We start from the raw sequence: 20,517 nt of genomic DNA, 5'->3' as shown, positions 1-20,517 counted from the left end.
CATCTTATCCTTTCTCACCCAAGGAGGACCGTCTGCGTGTTTGTATGCCGAGGCCCTTATCTGCTAGCCTATTGGGAGCCTGGGAGTCTTGTGAACCAGTTGTCCTGTCCTGCACCCCACTTCTCCACTGTCTCTTCTCTGGCATTCCCCCTATTTTGCATCGTGTTTCTTTTCAGCCTTTTCATTTGTGACCATCCATGCACTGCAATTAAGGGGTAATCTTTTCTAAATGGCACTAAATAAAGTCCTAAATCCCCTCCCTTATGGTTACTAAGAGGATGAATCCCTGTCTTTCTAAAAACAGCTTAGGAGTTGGGAAAGGGTCCAGTGCACGGTGCATTCGAGCTGTTTGAGCGAACTGTGGGAATCCGTTGCAAAAACCCGCACCAGGACTAGCACCCCTCTGATTCGCCACTGTAAGGAAGGCCCAGCCTCTAGACGTTGGTGAAAGAATAAAACCACTGCATGTCGGAGTGTAACAATTTACATCTGCAACCAGCCGGCTTTTATTTCGATCAATCAGGCCATGTGTCCTGGACTGCTTTAGTTTGCTGAAATTGAGAGAAACCCTAGGCGATGGAGAAGCAGAAAACTTCTCAAAGTATATAAATATACCCATTGCCTACTGTTCTGCGCTATCTGAATGAGGAAGCGGTTCCCTTCGGCCTCTGACGTCTACTGAATGCTATTTGTTTTAGTGCGGATGACACTTTTATGGTCTTTGTTGCTGTAAGTATCATGTGGCAATTTGGTTGAGGGAGAAAAATGCTTTGCAGAAGTTCATGTGAGAGCTGTTAGTCATTTTGGGCTTTTACACGTGTAGAATTTAAAAAAAAAAGGGCATTAAGGGTTTTGGAAGAAGCAGACTCAAAGTCCCAACTGATGTGTCCTGTTGGTGATATCTTGCTTCAGAGCAGACATTACTGCAGGGAGCTGGTAGTCTTGGGCATGTTTCATATAAAATTCATGAGACTCTACTGCTCGGCTGGCTTTTAAAAGTTATTTCTGACCTACATCCGCGATCATCCACCGAGTGCATTTTAAATATCCCCTTATGTGTGTAAAAAGCACGCTGCTGTTCTGCCGAATGGGTTGTCCTGGGCACTGTGTAATGGCTGGTGAAAATGATTAATTCTGAGCTTCCATCTGCTCCCATTGATATGGTAGAGTGACGGATTACAGTACAGCCAAATTAGCTCTATTTACTTTGCAAAGGACTACATTAGGCAATGGATGAAGGTAATTTGATTTGTATCTCCCAGTGGAAATCAGTTGAATTCAAGCCAGGGTAATGATTCAGGGGAGGCTCCAAATTGAGATTGGAGGTCTGCTAGGACTGGCAATATAGAAATACTTGACTTGATGTCATAGAAGAGGCCACATTGGGCTTGCCATGCTCAGAAGACACTCTGCAGATTGAATACCCCTTTATTGAATTGTTGAAGGAGAACATTATTCAAATCAGTGATTTGTGATTTCAGTGATTTCAAGCCAGATCTCTGGACCTGGAAAACACTGAATGCATATATGGTACCAAGCAAGCTAAATCAGTAAGAGCTCAAACATACAGATAAAAGACAGTGTCACTCTGCAGCATACAGTACATGTCCCTGATTAGTTGATATTAAGTTGACATCCCTCAATAAGAGGTTTTGGCAAGATTATAGTATAAAAACTGATATACTTAGCCATGATATGTCTTCAGTTTAAACCTTATATTTAAAAAAATACTTAAATATAGATGCTTGTTTTTGCCTGCTTTATGGATTTGCCTGTCCATTTGCCCTGCCGTTGGAGGTGACAGGTGGACTGTGACACTGCTGAAACCCTGAGCTCACAGTCCTTGCATCGTCACAGTTCAGACAGACAAAAGAGGCAGAAAAAGAAAATGGCCTCCTCCCGACTAAATTTGGAAGATGAGCTCATTTTGGACAGGCCGGCAAACTTCCCCCGTCCTGCGCTCGAAGTAAACTGTTGCACAGCTCAGTCGTCCTCTCTGGTTGCACACTGGGGCTCTGCTTCTTGTGGTCAAATCCAGTGCTGAATACTGAGGGGCGTTTCTGGAAGCTGGTTATGGAAAGTGTTGCAGGATACCGATCTGCTATTTCAAAGGCCAGCTCTTGCCCATCATCTTTTTAGTTGGCCAATGCTTTTATCCAAAGCGACTTATGTTTGCACCCTTTTATGCAGCAGAGGATTTTACTGCCACAGTCCAAGTGAAGTGATTTGCGACAGCAGTTTCTCACGAGGGATTTGAACCCAAGGCCTTCCAGTTATGAGTCCAAACCCCTGATCGCTTCTCCAAGCTGCTGCTCGGTTCTTTTTTATTCCTGTCTCGTCTTTGTCAATGAGGCATTTTTCATTGGCAGAAACAAACTGTTGATTGTTCTGAATTGTTCTTCCTTTTCCTTCTTATGGTTTATTACATGCTGCTTGGGACTGCTGCTGTTTCAATCCAGTCTCCGGGGGATAAAGAACAAAATTAGTATTGAGGCAATAAATTATACACTGGTGAACTCTGCCACCCCCAGTCTGGGAATCGTCATCTGGGTTATTAATACAGGAAGTGAAGTCAGTATTGTGTGTTCTGCTCATAATAAGATTTATTCATACTCTAGATTGCTGTGCCTTCAAATCTTTTTTTCTTTTTATGCCCCTTTTGTCTACTGAATGTTTCTTATTGCCTGGGAAACAGCATTTTTTGAGGTAGAATAATTAATCTCCACTTAACCATAACTACAGATCCTGGTTGTTAACAAATAGGCTGTGCAAAATCTTCTTGAGACATATTAAAGCACACCATACAGTATGTATTGATATGCGTTTTAATTGTTCTTATATAGTTTATAACAAATATTTTGATGGTCTGAAAACAGGTGATAAAATAAATATCTCTGGCTCCATTCTTCAGTCTTTTCCAGGAAGGCTTTGCTGTTTTTAGTCCTCTGCTGCAGAATAAAAAAATAAAACATACCAGGAAACTGGGATGCCTATTATAAAACCCTGTACTACTAACTGAGGTTTCTCGTGACTCAACCTTAATTTCAGCCTTCCTCATCTCATGGTCTAAATTGAGATCCTTAAATTCTCTCTACAGGGAGGCTGTAGAGAGGCTCCCAGCCATCCAGATGAACATGTGAAAAGTAGAATGACATCATTGATCCAGGGAGAAAAAACAATTCTGTCAGAGTGGAAAAAAAACAGCAAGGCCATGTGACTCCTCTACTTCCCACTTCCTCAGCTGAATTGTAGTCTGGGCTTTTGAAATGTTTGACATGTTGGCCCCCAGTTTCCTGTTTACTACAGCTAGCTGCTGTGTATTTATAGGAGAAGGAAGCTGAAATTCTATCCCGAAAGGAAGGCCTTGGAATGGAGATTGATGGGTGCTGATTTGCTGGAACTTAATAATGAGGCAGCATCTTGTGGAGACCGTTTCACTATCTGAACTGTACAGCTCCTATCGAGCAGACGTTAGATCTGCATTTTTTATAGAAACCTCTTTCTGCGATGTAAGAACCTGACAATTAACAGCTAGATCTGTTGGCGGTTAGCTTTGTAAGTGTCGCTATTAAGTCCTATGTCAAGGGGGATAAAAAATATAATTAATAAATGCTGCTGTTGTCGGATCAATCGGTTACAAAAATGATGTTCTTTCTTTGAACAGTTATCTTCAGCTGCTTTTGAAAGTTGAGGGTGCTTCGGAGAAATGGGTCTGAACAAACAAAATTGTCTAACTTAATAAGCGGATAGGCTAAACTGCAGATCTTGAGTTATCTAGAATTTTGTGTACAGTATAATAACCCATAAATATACAGTAAGTAATACTTTGCTTAATCCTGTGCTAACTTATCTATGAAAGGCACTTTTGTTGTGCTTTAAAATAGTGTCATTGTTTATACACTAGTCATCTTTTTTATGCTGCAGTAGGGAGCTTGGTTGCACACACACCTCTTGAATTCAAAGAATGAGGTGTCTCTGTGAATAAAACCAGGTGCTGTGTCCTGTCAGCTGCTGGAAGACAGGTTGAAGCGTCATTGAACAATGAGGAAAAGCGTGAGAAAACTGTGGCCTGACTTAGCTCTTTTTGTTTTTTTTATTGGTATTACTGAGTAAATTAAACACATGGATGTCATTTAAACAACTATTAATAATCTGATACAAAAGGACACCCATCTGTTTTTTTATTTGAGGTTCTGTGTCAAGACAAGTCTCAGGAATATGTTCGCTATTATCCAAGTGTTACTGACTCAGCCATTACAATTACAGTACGTGACCAAATACTGCCTTTTCCTGTTAAAGACTACTTCCAGTGTACATTGGTGCTCCGTATGTGGCACATTCCTAGCTGTAAGAAGAACATTCTGCTTTGCTTCTCTCTCTTGGCCGGATCTTTTTCATCAGAGTGCAGGAATTCTGCATAGAGAGGTAAAGGACTCTGCAAGAAAGAGCATCGAATTTAAAAAGAAAGCAGTGTAAACAGCTTGGGTCTCTGGGCTGACTCATGAGTGACTCAGGCCTCTGAAACTCATAGGGACGTGAGTGGAAATCACCATGACCTTACTCGTTGAACTGCCATGTCCTTGGACTGATAACCTTCATCTGGTACAGCAGTAGTAATTGCCATTAAGGAAACCCATTCCTGGTTTTCAATCTTCATATGGGCCACCGACTATACCGAAACAAACTCTTCAGTATTCAGAAACAGTACGGACTGCAGTGATTATCGGGGCACTGAAATGGGGAAAGCTAATTAATGCTGAATTTGTCTTGACACTTTCAAATACGTTATCGAATCCTCATGGTATACGATACAGTTTGGAAGGTCTCTCACTAGAAGTGTGTCCATGGGGGTTTTGTACTAGTGACTCTCACCAGGGTTCTTTGAGGAACGTTTTTGGATAGTTCATGCTCTTTCATACTGATCACATCACCCACATGTTGGCAGGGCTTTTCTTTGCATCTTCAGGAGACTCCAATGAAAATGTTAGACTCTGGAGTGTAGAGCCTGCATCTACAGGGGAAAAGGGGGAGTCATGTAGCTTACAAAAATAAATGAAGATGTTTATGAGCAGATGGCAGATGCCTGCTGCATTTTTCACAGCCTCCAAAAAGAAGAAAGACCTCAACCCATTCTTTACCAATGGAAGGTGGGGGCAAGTCATTATGAGTAATTACAGCTCCCCCCTTCCTTTCATATTGAGAGAAAGAAAAGATTGAGTAATTGTAGAGTAGTGATAAGGATAATTAATTTTCCTTTTGAATCTGAAAGGGCTGACTGATGTACACTTTTTTGCCCCCAACTGAGAAGTCATTTTGCACTTTTTTTAAGCAGTTGGCTGCTATTTCCATAATGATGGAGGACATTTTTTTATAAAATGGAACAATCTGGGAAATTAAGTCTTTTCATTAGCCTTTCTTGGGAATGCCTGGCTGTACAGTGGAAATTGCATTATGTCCTCTGTTGAATGACTGCAGCTCCCAAACATGGGGGATTGAGCCCTGTTAGATTAATTGTATACTGCAAATACCTGCACAGTTTTCTCCTTTTACTTATTTCCTTTTAAAATAAAAAAAAGTGTCCAGTGACAGCTATACAAAGATTCTTTGACACAGCATGCTGTGTTCACCAAGCTGCCAATATTGTTTCTATGAATGGGTGGAGAGAGGCATGGCAGAAAACTTTGGAATGCTGGAGTCCTGTGTCTCACAGTTCCAGTGCTGACTGTGTAGTAATCCACAAAAAAGTCCCGTTTTTCCTTCAACTAAAGAGAAGGAGTATGCTTCCTTGCACACACACAACCACTAGAGCTAGCCCGAAAAGAAAAGCAGGGTATTAAACAGTTTAATATTATTTCAGACTTGGGATGCATTAAGGTATTGGAGTGAATCTTTGAATGAACACATCCTGGTGTTCTCTTACTACTGGAGGTTGGTGTTTGCCCTTGATGTTTGATATACAGTAGGCCAGCGAGTGGAATTCATCACGGGCAGGTTGGGACAGATGGAAAAACAACAAGAAGTGTGGCTCTGAATCTCAGCCAGGCTCTCAGGGGTGACAAGAAAGGAGTTTCTAGTGGATGCAGAAGTTCTTGTGGGAACCAGACACATTTCTTTAGGTGTTTGGTCTGAGTTCACACTAATGGCTGCCTTAATGAGTTTAAAGACCCAAATTTCAGTATAAAGCATTCCTTTAACAGACCGAACTGTACTGCATGGGGTAAAATATTCTAGTTCCCCTTGTTTTGGAAATTACCAGCAATGAGGGGTTTGAATAACCCCTGTAAGACTGAGAAATTGAATTGTCCACTGAACGGTGCTGTATACCAGAGACCTCTGTGCTCTGTGCTCTGTGCTCTGTGCTCTGTGCTCTGTGCTCTGTGCTCTGTGCTCTGTGCTCTGTGCTCTGTGCTCTGTGCTCTGTGCTCTGTGCTCTGTGCTCTGTGCTCAAGGGTGTGTCTTTTTATTTTAACACCCAGATTATGTAATCTGCACATACAAAATGTCATAATGCTCTCTGGAACAAATGACAGCCTGTGCTTTTCACTCATTCTGAAATTATCTGCCACAAATGGGAGTTTCTCTTTCGCCAAGTGAAGTGTGAGTAAGATGTGTACATGCATCATAATAGGGTAACAACCTATTAGAGGGGGGAAATAATTTCTGCACATACAGTACTTTAATTTCACTGCTTTAGCTAAGAAAAAATGTTTTTGTTATAATGCTGTAGTAATGAGAAACAAAAGTTTGTTGAAATATCTTTTTGAGGATAGTACAGATGTTGAAATTGTTTTCCATTATTGTGCATTAAGGAGTCTACTCTGTGAGTATATCACAGTGCGTAGCTTGATTTACATGTTCCTAGCTACACATTCTCCTACATACACTCTGTCCCATTGCTCTGGCATTTCTCTAGCTTTGTGGGTGGTCCTCCTTTCCGCATGCTAATTAAAGTTTAAATATAGCGGATTCATAGACTTGCTTCTGGCCAAGCAAAGAAGCACAAACCACTTTAGAATGACCAGTAAATCACAACCCACAGGACACTAGTGGAAACTAAGTGAGGGAAAAAAGGGCATTTACTGAGATTACGAAGCACTTCCTTACCCAGAGGGTGGTGGGAGTCTGGTACAAGCTCTACCACCACGTTGTCAAAGCTGGTACCATCTCCTCTCTCAGGAAAATGCTGGGTGAGCTCTGCAGCTTTTTTAGCTACTAAAACACAAACATGGCTGATGGGCCAAATGGTTTGCTATTGCTTGCAGACTTTGTTCTTTGGATGAGCAGGGCTGGGCCTGGTCAGCAATGAAATGGTGGCCAGGGACTTTGGTATCAACTCCAGCTCCTGGCTAGATTTCACTGTTTTATCACTGTGTATTTCAGTGTTTTGTTGTCTAGCCTCCCTGAAGTTCCCACTTAGCTCAACTGGTTGTTCCTTTCTTCTCCATCTGATCTGCAGTGTAGGAGGACTGTTGCTACAGTATATATCACCTGGGTGGAGGCTGTACTTCAGTGATAGATGAAATGATCCCCCTCCTATATATATGAAGTCCTTTGGGACGAATTTTGGATGAAAGAGCTGTATACAGTATATACAATTATTATTAATTAGTATATCATTGAGATACGTGTTCAATAACAAGTGTATGGGTTAATATGGGTAACAATGTAGGGTTTAAGTAAAGCTTTATCATTATTTAATTTGTTAAATTCCAGAACAATATATGTACAGAACAAGGGTGTGTATTTCTTTATAGATGTGTGAACTAAGATACTGATATGAAAAAAATCTTTGAAATGAACACACAAAAAAGATTATGATAAACTGTAAATTCCACTGATATTGCAGTCCTTAAAATACACAATTATATTGTGGTATGGTTGCAACACTCTCAGTAATGCTTCACAGTTGCTTTAGTATTAATAACAAAATCATTTTAGGTAAATTCCAGTTTTATCATGAGACCAAAGGAAAACTGACAATGCTTTCTTATTGTATGTTTAGGTTTGGAAGCAAACAAATACTGGGAGGGGGAAAAGTAAAACCCATTTCTTCATTGCAAAACACTGAACTGAACAAATACTAGCCAAAAAGGCACTGTGGGGAAGTTTTATCTCAAAAGAACAAAAATGACTGTTATACAGCAGTGCGCCAGAACTCTGTGAAGATAATTCAAAATTAGGGAATGTTACTGATGTATGAGAAGAACATGGTGCCTTTGAAGAACAAGTGACCAGCAGTAGATTAAAATCTCCAGCCATCTGGGTGTATTGTCAGGAACATCTTGTACTGTTATGTGCATTGGAAGCATATAGTGTATATATATACAGGAACAAGTAATAGGTTTATTCCATGCTGAAAAGAGAGAAGAAAGAAAACGCAACGTTTCAGCCGTGGAGCCTTCTTCAGGTGTGAGAGGCCTATAATGATGGTGTGAATGACCTTATAATGATTCTGCAGAAATGAAAAACAAACCAGTTTTGCTCTTTTTCTGCTTTTGCTTCTACTACTATTCTACCAGAAGGATTGGTTCACTTTATTCCCCCTTTCTGGTCACTTATCTTCCTAAAAAGGTCAGAAATGAAGCACACGGGTGCCCGTCTGAGGCTCCCAGATTCCTGACATTGTTGCATTCATGCTGCCATAGATCTAAAGTAAGACATTCTGTAACACGTTTGAGATGTATTAGCATTTCACACACACAACAGAAATTGCTTAGCGTGCTAAATCAAGTCAGAATAAATCTTAACACATACCATCTCTCCTATATACAGTAAAATGAAGTGTACATAGGTTTGTAGGCCTCTCTGGTTCATATGTCTCAATTTTTAATTCTCTCTTTTCGATACTATGCTATGGAACCACTAGAGCAGGTCACAGTGTAACACAGTGGAGCACAGCTCTTTACTGTCTGAGCATAATTCAATTATACCACTGCTCTTTTTGGTTTTCCTGACAGACCATTGTCCAATAGTTCTGAACAATATGAATGTGCTAAATTGTAATCTCAACTGGCAAAGAAGAGGTCCCTTTGCGCTGGGGCAAGCCTGTTCAGTATGAGTACCACGAGCTATACAACAGCTAACAAGCTGTGCCTTTTGGCTGTTTAATGGGCCTGGCTCATCTGTCTAGGAATTTCAGCCAGTTTTCAGCTAAAATGAAAGAAGCCAGTCCTTTGTCCGTTATTTAAAAACGGCACGCTTACTGCCGTGTTTCGTCAGCAGATCATTGCACAAAAAGAAAGTAAAATTACGACAAGCTACCCTGTAGAGCCTGAGGTCTCACTACCCATTGTGCTTTAGAAAGGGAAAAGCCAACATATTTTTGTAAAGGTGGCACACATACTGTATGCTGTACTTTAAGACCAAGGGCTCTGATATCAGATTTCCATCTTTTACTGTACTTTTGAGATCATTTAAGTTATTAATATATCGACAGGGTGAGAGGGATATGAATTTGTCTTTATAGCCCGTCCCGTTGCTGGTCTAGCCTCTGTAATTCACCACACTGAGGTATTAGTATCAGTTGCTGAGGCACAAGAGTTAAGCCAGGGCTCTGTTACCTTGAAGGGTCAGGGGCTGGCGAAGGCTGTTCCTGCTGGAAGTCACCCCCCGGAGCAGCCGTCTCGCCTGATTGATTTAAGATGTCTGTTAGAAGACTCATTGCCCCTAGCTGGGAGCTCACTACATTAAGGCTTCCATTAAAAAATAAATTGCTCTCTGGCATTTATTAAAGCATTCCCCATGGTTTCTTGAAATTGACCACAACCTAGCGAGTAGAGAATCTATTTTATCTGCTTCACCCAGTCCAGCCTCTTTTGGTTTGTAAATGGAACGGTGTTCCCCCCCCCGACATTTGGAACTGTTTGTGAACACCCGTGTACATTTCAAGAACAATCCGTTACGTTCATGAGTAATTCATGAAGCTGGCGTAAAATGAGAATACCCTTATGTCGTTTTCATCTTTTTACCTCATCAATAACGTTTACATTTTTTCATTCTTCTTGTGTTGTGTGATAAGCAAAGAGAAAAACTGCAAAAACAAAAAAAAAAACCCCAAATGTATAGCCTTTGAGAAGGTAACACTGTCTGGAGAAGTCAGAAGGTTTTATTGCTCTAGATGCCTTTTTTCCTTCTTTTGATCTCATTCTTCCTTCATATGTTCGTATGTTTTATTTCACATAAAACAGCGCTGCCTCTGAAAGTTTGAGTCAGTGCAGAACTACACATTCATTGCCTCTCAGCCATTTTAACTACAGATTTTTTTCCACATCCAAGGACAACATTTTATAATAATACTGCCTTTTTTCACATGGTGTTTTAAAATCAATTTGTGGCATATTCATTTGATTTAATCTTGTTTTGCTGGAAACTACATCTGCAAACCAGTAACAGATGTCTGTGTTGTATAGAGCATAAGTGGGACAGATTCTCTTACTGGGGTCTATCAAATTACCCAGATTGAGGGAGACACATTTTATAAATAAAAAAATCAGCTTAATTTAACATGGCTTAGCTTGATTCCTTTGTAAATATGTCATGATGTGTTTTAGTTTGTTTCCATTTTTGCATGAGATAAACCATCAGTCATCACAACTTAAACTTGCTAGCTGGAACAAGGCCTGCAATTTTCAAAGATCTTCCATTTGTACAGCAAGGCAATGCTTTCGTACATACGTCAAAAACTCTAATTGTTTAAGCATTTTAGGAGAAACATGAGAGGGAGAGAGAGTCTGTGTTTTTAATACTTTGAAACGAGCAAAACAGCTGAGATAATGCATGGGTGTCTCTTCCTAAAGAGCACTAAAATGCTCAAATGTTTTTGCCCACCCCTGACCTGAAGTAGAAACTACACTAATTACACTAAATATTTCCCCCTGTTGTATTGCTTAACACACTAATATGAAACAGAATATTGGCAGGGAAGTAAAGGGTTGGCTTTCTTCTTCTGAAATTCAATAGGCTTCTGAGCCCCATTATGCTTAACGGTACTTCTTTATTTAACAGTAGCTCCAGAAATGTTCATTATCTCTAAGGTACATTGGCTATTTCTTGTCTATTGCTTGGGAATTCTAACAGAATTCTGCTTTCCTATTTCCTTTACTGCGACCATCTCCAGATGTGAGATGTGTCTTGTGAAGCCCAAAGTCAAAGACGTTTTAGGCTGTGCTGTCACTTGAACGGCAGTACTTCTTAGATGGAAATTGTTTTCGTTCATCGCTAGTTCGGGCCTGTAATGCTAGTTTCAGCACAGATTCAGATTCAGAGACCTTTCTTGAAGCAGAGCAATGTGTAAACCACTTAACAATAATATTTTCTGTGTGGGAGGTATAGATCCCCCCCCTACCCAGATTACATTCCTACTCTGTCATGTTAACTTAGAGTAACAAAGCATGCTGGAGTCATTAAGGAAGGGAACAACTTGAACGTTGTGAATCATGACACAGCCCCTGGAGCCGTTTCTGTGGAGTGCTGGAAGATACTGAACCAGGCTTGACTGATCACTTCATCCGGGCTGGAAATGCATCATCACCGTCACTTCCCAAGATGAGTGTGAAGGAAACACTTTTTGCACCATTCTACTTGCCTTCAAAAGTAGGTTAAAGTCATTCTCATTCCTGTAGAGTTCGCTTAAGGCTCATGGTTGCTAGTGCACATGTGGATATTGAACCTGAGCTTTACAGGATGAAGGACGTCCTTGAGTAAGTGGGAATGTTGCCTTACAGGGTCAGTGTGAGAGGAATGTCGGATTCAATCACAGTTATGCTTCTCAAGGTCCTGTGAATAATGGATGGCGGCCTGACCCATATACAATTGCACTGATGATACATGGTAGTTGCAGTAGTCGTAAGCAAGTCTTCTAAAGTCTTCTGGACTTGAATGTTAACCATATTACAATTTCATATGTCTGAATGTAGCAATAAGGACACAATTTGTATAGCTGTATGGTCCTTTACAGCAAAGCAGTGAATCTACTGGAGAAACGCCCTCTGGGATCTTATTATGTACGCAGAGCTAAGAAAGACAGTGTGATTATGGTTTTGACCCTTTACAATGCTGGCCAGAGATAATTAGGCTGAAGTCTTGAACCACTGCTTAATCCCATGTGGGCAGAAAGAGGCAGATTATCTGACTGGGCATTGAACAGGATTTTTGCATTTGCAATAACATTCTTGTACTCCACAGTTTCTTTTTTTCTAGTACAACAGCCTACAGCACATATGCGAATGAATTCTGTCTCCCTCCAGATGGTAATAAAGTATTTATTTAATCCAGTATTGCTAAAATGCTGTAATTTGTGTGTACTTTTTGATCTGCCTCAGGGTGAAACCTGCACTGTATAACTAGAATAGAAGATTAAAAAGATTGGTTTAAATCTAATAGAAAGAATCTAGATCTTCTCTGCCTCTCTCAAGCCTACAAGACAGCACAGTAAGCTGTAGCATGTGCATGGTCTTCTGATGTATACTAGCCACAGCGTAGAAAGAGATTTTGCTGAATGCAGTGCAATCTCAGGAACTTAATGGTTATCAGCAGCACACTATTTTATCTCCAAAGCTCTTCTGCACACGGATAGCTTGTGTCCTATTTTTGAACTCTACACTCATCCTGAACTAGCAAACCAAAAGGTTACTTTCAGTGACACGATAAACGTAGAGAGACAGGATTCCCCATTCCCCCCAGCCTCGCAGATACTTAAACTCTTAAAGAAGATGGTTTCCAAGAATGGAGAGGACGATTCCTTGGATCTAGAATCTGCAGTTAATGAGAAACTGCTGCGTAGAGCTGAAACGGATTTGACAAACATGTGGAGCACATTACTGGTTCATTGTAGAAAGTTGTTCAGCTCTAGTCTTCAGTTTTAAAAGTACACACGCCACCTTGTTTTACAGGATGAATTCAGAGTTTAGTTGGGTGATATCTCTTCTATATGTAGATGTTCATGAGGGTGATCTTTTTCTTTAAAATGAAAGAAGCAGTGCTTCTAAGCCTTCCAATTAAATGCTTTTTGTGTTATTGGTTACTGGCCATGATGGTAGAGTGTGAGGTAGACAGGGGGAACTGAAACAAATTAGAAAGCATTTACAACTCAGCAAGCATCTTTGGAACACTGTGAACCAACCTGCTCAGTGTTTGGAAATGTAATTGTCTGGTTCAGGTTGAGGTTGTGAACTTGTTTTTCCCCAAAACCATAGTACCTCTTATTGTTACAGCCTCTGTTATCTAGGTTGTTGTAGTTTGAAATTCATGAAATGGAGAGAAAGCCTGGCTAGAGGTTTGTTTGTATAGTATGGCATCGGAGATGTAGGTATTCTTTACACACCACAGCCTTGTTTGTTTTACTATATGTGGATCCCATAAATCTGTAATCATTAACTTGCTTTGGCATCTAAAGAATTCACACATCTGTCAGGAATGCAAGTGAAGTACTGTAAGTGGAGGCAGGCTAGAGGGAAGTGTTAATGAATGTTTTGTCACTTATCAACACCCTCAGACTAGTCTGGTACAAGTTTAGTACAAATGACTTAATGCAGTTTCATCAACCTCAGAACAAGGATGATCTAAATACAGTATATATATATACTGTATGTACCAATATTTAATTGAAAAAATGGTATTGTAAAAGGGCTTTTGGCATATTTGCATTCAACAGGATTATTTAATTTTTGTCTTTTGTCTTGTCTGCAACTGCCTGTTGTGGCTGAAAGCAGCGCCTTACTGCAGTCATGGCCCGGTAAATCATCATTCTGTTCACTGCGCTTTGATGGAAACAGGTTTGAGGTATTGATCTACACGTAAAAAGCATTTTCATTATTGGATGGGGAACTCAGCTGGGTCCTGAGTAAAGTGAATGTTTGGCAGTCTTAGCACTTGTAAGTAAACCAGGAGAGAAGAACACAGTGAGATGAAGGTCAAGGAAAATGTGGGGGAGGCAGGGGTTCTGCTGGCCTGTGCCGCTGTAATTGCAGAAGCCTGCTGTCAGTGACAGAGAGAGCGACTCTGCATGTCACCAGCCATGTGTGAATATCAGTTTTTCACACTATTCACTCCAGTACATGCCAGCTGGGGGAGGGGTTTCAACAACCTATACTTAACGTTTTCTTAATTGCATGCCGTTTCAAATCCTGTCATTCATTATGAAAAGCAAGATGGACACCGGTTGGTTTGGGGCAGAATCAACAGAGAAATTCTAAAATGTTTAGATTAGGCAAAATCCAAGGAAAATCTGTGAAGAAAATGTACGGGAGCCAGAGTCAAAAAGAGACCAAGGGGAAAACGGAATTGGAATGGGAGTTGACCGAAGAGAGATGCTTAGATGCCTTTTTACCAAAAAGTATTTATTAAATCTTCAATGGCTGAAGGACCCTTAAAAAACACTACACAGAGCAGGTTTCACAAACAGCCAATCCAGCTAATATTATTTCCTTGGGAATTCCTCTTCCCAGTTTACTCCTACAATTGACAGTGGTTAATAGCACAAACCGTTGCCTGATCGCAAAAAGCCATTTGTATCTACTGACAGACCCTCTTAAGACAATCCGAAGAACACTTTTTTTTATTTAATAGGATGAGGGTGATTTTCAACATTTTGTTCCGAAGAAAATGTCAAATTATGAACTCATACTACCTTAACATAAGGCAAAAATGTGCCTTCCACGTTCTCTCCTTTGTGCCTTTTTTGATTGCAGTATTTTTTTATGGACAGCAGGGGATTTTAGGAATTTAGGGCCCCTGGTTAAAGAAGGTCAAGGATTTAGAAGCAGCACCAAATCCCACCGTTGGTCCAGATGGACAACTTTAAAGTAATTTTGCTCAAGAGATTCAGTGAAAGATTCTGCTTCTGAAAGTACAGCATTATTAGAATGCAGACTATAAAATCGTGTACACTGCTGTCAGGAGTGGAAAAAGGAGAGTTGATGAAGACTTTTGTCTTGATCTTCAGCTGTAATGAGTTTCATGACTGCAAGAGATGTTTTTTTAAGGTATCTTGCCCATTCACTTTGGTGTGCTGGTGTGTTGTACCTTTCTAACAAGACTCAATTTGATCCATACATTATCATGTGCTAGTAGGGTTCTGCTTAGATGGGTAAGTGTATTTCTTTACACTCCGCTTTAGAGTAGTGAATACTTTCCCCACTCCTAAGCATGTTGTGTCTTTGCCATACAAGGATTTCCAACATTGCTTACATTTTTAAGGCTCAATGGGATTGTCACACCACCCGGAGATAAGCCATGGATTGTATACCTCGAGACCCGTCACATACTCAGTAGTGTATATTTAAACACAGTAATGAGTTGATGTTGTGTAACATTCCTCCCCCTGGTCCAGTCTGCTGGTGTCATTGCATACCAATTATATCTTAGTTGTAAGTTCAGTTAGTGTAAATAACTATATATAGTGGTTGCCTTAACAGTTCTTAAGGTTCTGAGATGTTCCTTAATGTTAAAACGAATGAATGCGAACTAACATTAGCTTCTCTACTTGAGCTCTCGGTAGACATTTTATTAATCATCCTGTCGTGTTTCATTTAGCCCACATGTGAATGCAAACTGATTTTCATTCAGGTTTAATGGCTACAGCTGCCCTCCTTTCTCAAAGATTTGCCCAGGAGACTGAAACCTTCTCCATTAACCTGGCAACGCTGCTGAGAAATGGGCCGTGGTGCTCTCGAGACGGTTTCTGTTGTTCCGGGCCAGGCACAAAAGCCCTCTTCTGGCTCCCGAGGTTTGGAAGAACCAGCACTGACAGACAGAAGTGATGGTATAAGCCTTTAGATTTTCGTTTTAAGACTGTATTCTCAGAGTTTTAGTCCCACTCTGACAGAAAAATGTGCTTTTCTTTTTCTGACAGATTTGACAGGCTACAAAGACGCTGAAAAGCTCTGTATTATTCATGCATTTACCCCGTATTTTGACTCTTAACTGAGGGGTAACACGCTTGTGATCAAATGAATACATTTGTTTCCTTTCACACCAAGCTCCTCAAATTGCCTACATCTAGCGGCTACCCACCTGAACTACATCTATTAGTAACTGGTAGTTCGTCTTACCAGATATTTTTGGGCTGGGTCAGTGTTTCCGAGAAAGTACAGTGTGAAATTGTCGTCATAGACTCAGGTGCTTTGCCACTGGCTTGATGCTGGTTGTTGAATATTAATTGACACTGGAATTGTCCCTGGCAGTGATACAGTGCTCACTTCACTTCAGACGTAACAGTTTGTTTGGGACTGATAAGTAATGTTAAAGATGTGTATTACAGGGTTTGTAAAAAAAAAGCTAAACAATTAACAATTAAGCATGTTTAGGCGTATTGCACATGAGCGCTGAAGAAATAATTGGTATCTCTGTTGTGCTGCCAATCCTAAAGTTAATGTCTCGTGGTGATCTCATTCATGCTGTCATACAGAACTGCCAGATTGGAGGACATTTACAAGCTCGAGCATGAAAGCACACAGTTCTCTTCTGCTCTGTCGTTAAATGATGCAGGTGATTAAGCTGGTGCACTCGTTCATGCAGTTATTAAAAGTTGAGTCTGGTCAGTTCTCACAGAATAGACCTGGTGTTATAGAATAGACACAGAATAGACAGGGTGTTAATGGCTGCCCATCTCCAAGTGACCACACCACTAGCCTGAACTGGTTTTCACATTTTAGCTGCTGCTGCTCTTCAAAGAGCAGGCAATTTCTTCAAAGCAGGCAAAAAAAACTTACTCATGAACTTTGTTTTTTTTTTTCTTCACATATCTTATCTCGGATCCCTGTGCTTCTGCAAAGTTGCTGCTGGGACTAAGTTTAGTTTCTGTCTTGATGTGAATTCACCTGTCTTTCATATGTGAGTAATACAGTGCTCTCGGTAGACACAGGAGACATTGTTGAGTGCCAGATACCGAACAGTTAATTAGCCACTGGAGATCTGGTGGAGAACTCCCCCAGATTCATCTTGGCTGGTTTTGTTTCCCAAGTTGATGAAGTGCGCCGCCTTGTTTTAAAAAGAGACGGAGGTGGTAGGCGAGGTTTTTGTTCCAGCCTTTCAAAACTTGAAACGGGTGCTTTCCCTGCTTGCTCCTGTGTAAAATTCCCAGCCTCCGCGCGTGTCCCCCAGTGCTTGTTTTTCACTGCTAGCTAACGATCAGTCACGGTTGTGTATCCAGAGATTTAAGACCTGTAGCTTTAAAAAGCATCAGCTGCTGTCAGCACAAGCTGATGCACATTTTCTCTTCTTCCACACTTCCGTACTTAACACCTTGCATGATATTGCAGAGTAATATTTTAATTTAAAACAGTGTCAGTAAAAGTTTTATAATACCGTGTCTGTATATGGCAGTTTTCTTTATCACTTATTGACTTAATGAAGTGCTTTTAAATGGGGATTAGAATATGGGCTATATAGTGGTTCTTTTCTGGCCTACAGCTTCGCTGCAGTTCTAGTGTTCATTGGCCATGGGCCTTGACTTAAAATCCACTTGTTCAGGGACATTCCACAATCTTACAGCCTTTGCTGGGAATGGGTATCTGGCTGAGGTGGCTTGGTTCATTTGAAGAGTGGATAAGAAAACCTGAGTGTTATTGCAGTAGTTCAAATGAAATAGATTGAACGTTTCATACAAGTTGACAACGTGATGTTTAATTCTGCTTTATGCCAAAGACAGACTTGCATGTCTGTGTGTTGTTGGTCGTGCCCTGGAATGTATTGACATTTAAATCCTCAGGAAGGCTGTATCAAAGGGGTTTTGTTCTGGAGGGCTAAAATGTTGAATTCTTGAATCGTGTGACCTCCGTGCCCTTGCAGTTGTGCCTTGGCGAATTACAAAGTGTATTTATGACAGATCACTCCTGTGAACTTTTCTTCAGTCGCTTCTGTGGCTGAGGTTTGCCATTTTTGAAACATGCAGTTTTCTGCTTGTTTGAAAATTAAGTACGAAAGAAGAGCTCATGCCCTCTCATTTGATGTGCTTATAATTAAATGTAACGGTTCTTATTTGCTCCAACAATGACTCTTAATGCTGTATGGAATAATTTGAATCGCCTTGTGTGGCACAAGGTTTTGTAATGATTTCAGAAGGCCAAAAACTGGTCTTACATATTTAGAGTAAATTTCATTATTCAGATTCATTACTGTGTTGGGGCTACAGAATTTGATCTCTGCGGGGATTATCATGATAGGTTATCCACGTTTAAAAACTAAGAAAAGATTAGAAATCGTCTCATCTGCCAGAGGTTTTAAATGTGGGATCAAGCCCATATTAAATCAGGCAATTTTTATAAGACATCGCATTTCAGTGCAAAGATATATGAGATTAGAAACTGAGATATGGAAATGAAAGCGAAATGGATGTATTGACCCCGATATTTGTTTCAGACGGAGATTTTCATTTTCTAATTCAGTATCTTTCAGCCCTGAATCTCCTTTGTTGTGAAGTTCAACGTTAAATAATATAGCCAAGAGCCCAGCTCTCCTTTCAAAATCGATATGATATGAATATAAAAATAATTTAATAATTGTCACTGCCCATTCGAACAAATATAAAGCAAAAAAGACTTGCCAAGCCCAATCTATGGATTTAAATTTATTGTAACACTGTAGCAGAGCATGCAGAGAATAAAACAAAAAAAGATGCATGTAGAGAAAGTCTTACATATATCTTTTTCTTTTTGTGTCATATTTCGTTCCCATTTCTTAAGTCAGTTGGCATTTCAGCTGTCGTTTTGAATGGGAGCTGTAAAATAATGATGTTCTCCCATCTGAGCCGCTAATAGAAAAATGGATTCTTTTCTTAAATCATTGTTTTGCCTTTTTTTTTTGTAAAACAAGTTTCTGTTGAACAGTGTAATGTTAAACCAGAGATGGAAAAAAATCTGAATCAAGCACAAGACCAGGACACCCCCAGCTTTCTTTTCAGTAAGATTATTTTGTTTCCCATTTCCCTTTTATGTTTTTGCTAGGCGTCAAGTTTTTTTAAGGGTTATTTTTCCTTCATGGAAAAGAGATTGAAATTCAGATCATGGAGTCTTTGCACAGATGGCTTTGTATTTTGTTTTCCAGAGATGGGTCTGTATTTTTAATTTCCCAGGGGCGTTTCTGACATTAGCACTGCCTCCTGTCCAGATTACTGATGTTTGCTCTTGACCTGGCTGAGCTTGACTGAATCAGAAATGGGCCTGAACTGTTTTCGGGGGGTTCTGGAACCTCAGCAACGCTCATGGCAGCCATCTCTTTCCAGGAAAGATTTTATTTCTGCAATGATGTAAACAGACACTGTTTAAAGAATGATGCAGTTGATTTTTGGCACCGCTGTCTTAGATGTCTGAACCTTTTTCAGCACCATAGGAGCCCCAGAAAAAAAGAAAAACCCTGAGCCATTTTTATGCTTATGCTATTCCGTTTTGGGATTTTGAAGTTAGTTGAGTTCATTTTAGAAAAATTTTGTCCATTTGTGAGGGGAAAATATGGTTTAGGGAATCGAGCTGGCCCATCATCACCGAAAATGATCCAATGTAATGTAGGAAATAACATGGTGGATTTAATAGGATGTACAGTGTTAATTAGTTTAAAGTAAATAAGACGTAATGTCAGTGGGTGACATGTTGTTACAGTGGGTGGCATTGCTGCCTTGCAGTGCAGGGGTCCTGGATTCAGTTCCTGGGGTGCTGTCTGCATAGAATTTGTATGTTCTTCCCGTGTGTGCATGGGTTTCCTTTGGGTGCTCCAGTTTCTTCCCATAGTCCAGAGTCATACTGGTAGGTTAATTGGCTTTTGAGAAAACTGGCCCTGGTGCGAGTGTGTGCGTTTGTGTCTGTGTGTGCTCTGCAGTGGACTGGCATCAATTCCAGGTTGTACCCTGCATCCCACCCGTTACTTTCCGGGATAGGTCATGGTTGTCTGGTGGAAACATAATTTCCTTCGCAGATTGTCTATTTGTTTCAGGAATTACAGCTCAGATTTGAAGCCACAGCTTTATTTTATTGATCATCCTGTTATTGTGCACAATAAGGGCTAGTTTTGGCCGTGATGCTGAAGTTGTTGTGTTCTGTTGCTCGTTTCTTCAGGCCTTTGGACAAGCACATTCCAACCACAAGAAGGTAGCGGCGGACGGGGAGAGTCGGGAGGAGTCCCTGATCCAGGAGTCGGCCTCGAAGGAAGCCTATTACGAACAGAGGGTCCTGGAGCTGCAGACTGAGCTCAAACAGATGAGGAACGTCTTGGCCAATGCGCAGTCCGAGAATGACCGGCTTGCCTCGGTTGCACAAGAGATGCGAGAGGTACAGTGGAAAAGCTGGGCTTTAAGCATTAGAACAAGCACTTGGTCCATGTGCAGTTATGTTCTTATTATACAGTAAATGCATCGTATTTAAGCTTCTCATAATATCCCTGAAGTTGACTTATTAAAACTACGGATGTGCTCTGCCAAGTTGGTGCATTCAGTAAAGAATCCCGTGAGGAGGAGGATGGATTTGTCATCTACACTACCCTAGACCAGCTGAACGCTGGTGCCTGAAGTCTGATGACACCAGTATTCGT

At 40.6% G+C, this 20,517-nt stretch overlaps 1 protein-coding gene across 3 annotated transcripts in view; it reads left to right on the top strand.

Annotated features, from left to right (window-relative positions):
- Positions 1-20,517, top strand: part of LOC148835444 (protein bicaudal D homolog 2-like) — a 66,211-nt gene that overhangs the window by 9,098 nt on the left and 36,596 nt on the right. For all 3 annotated transcript variants that reach the window (XM_088915310.1, XM_088915309.1, XM_088915308.1), the window contains exon 2: positions 20,046-20,258. In XM_088915310.1, coding sequence (XP_088771436.1) covers positions 20,046-20,258 — 213 coding nt within the window. The remainder of the gene's footprint in view (positions 1-20,045; positions 20,259-20,517) is intronic.

This window comes from Atractosteus spatula, chromosome 5 (assembly GCF_055471065.1).
Source record: "Atractosteus spatula isolate fAtrSpa1 chromosome 5, fAtrSpa1.hap1, whole genome shotgun sequence".
Classification (NCBI taxonomy): domain Eukaryota; kingdom Metazoa; phylum Chordata; class Actinopteri; order Semionotiformes; family Lepisosteidae; genus Atractosteus; species Atractosteus spatula.
This window is presented reverse-complemented; position numbering and strand designations above follow the sequence as displayed.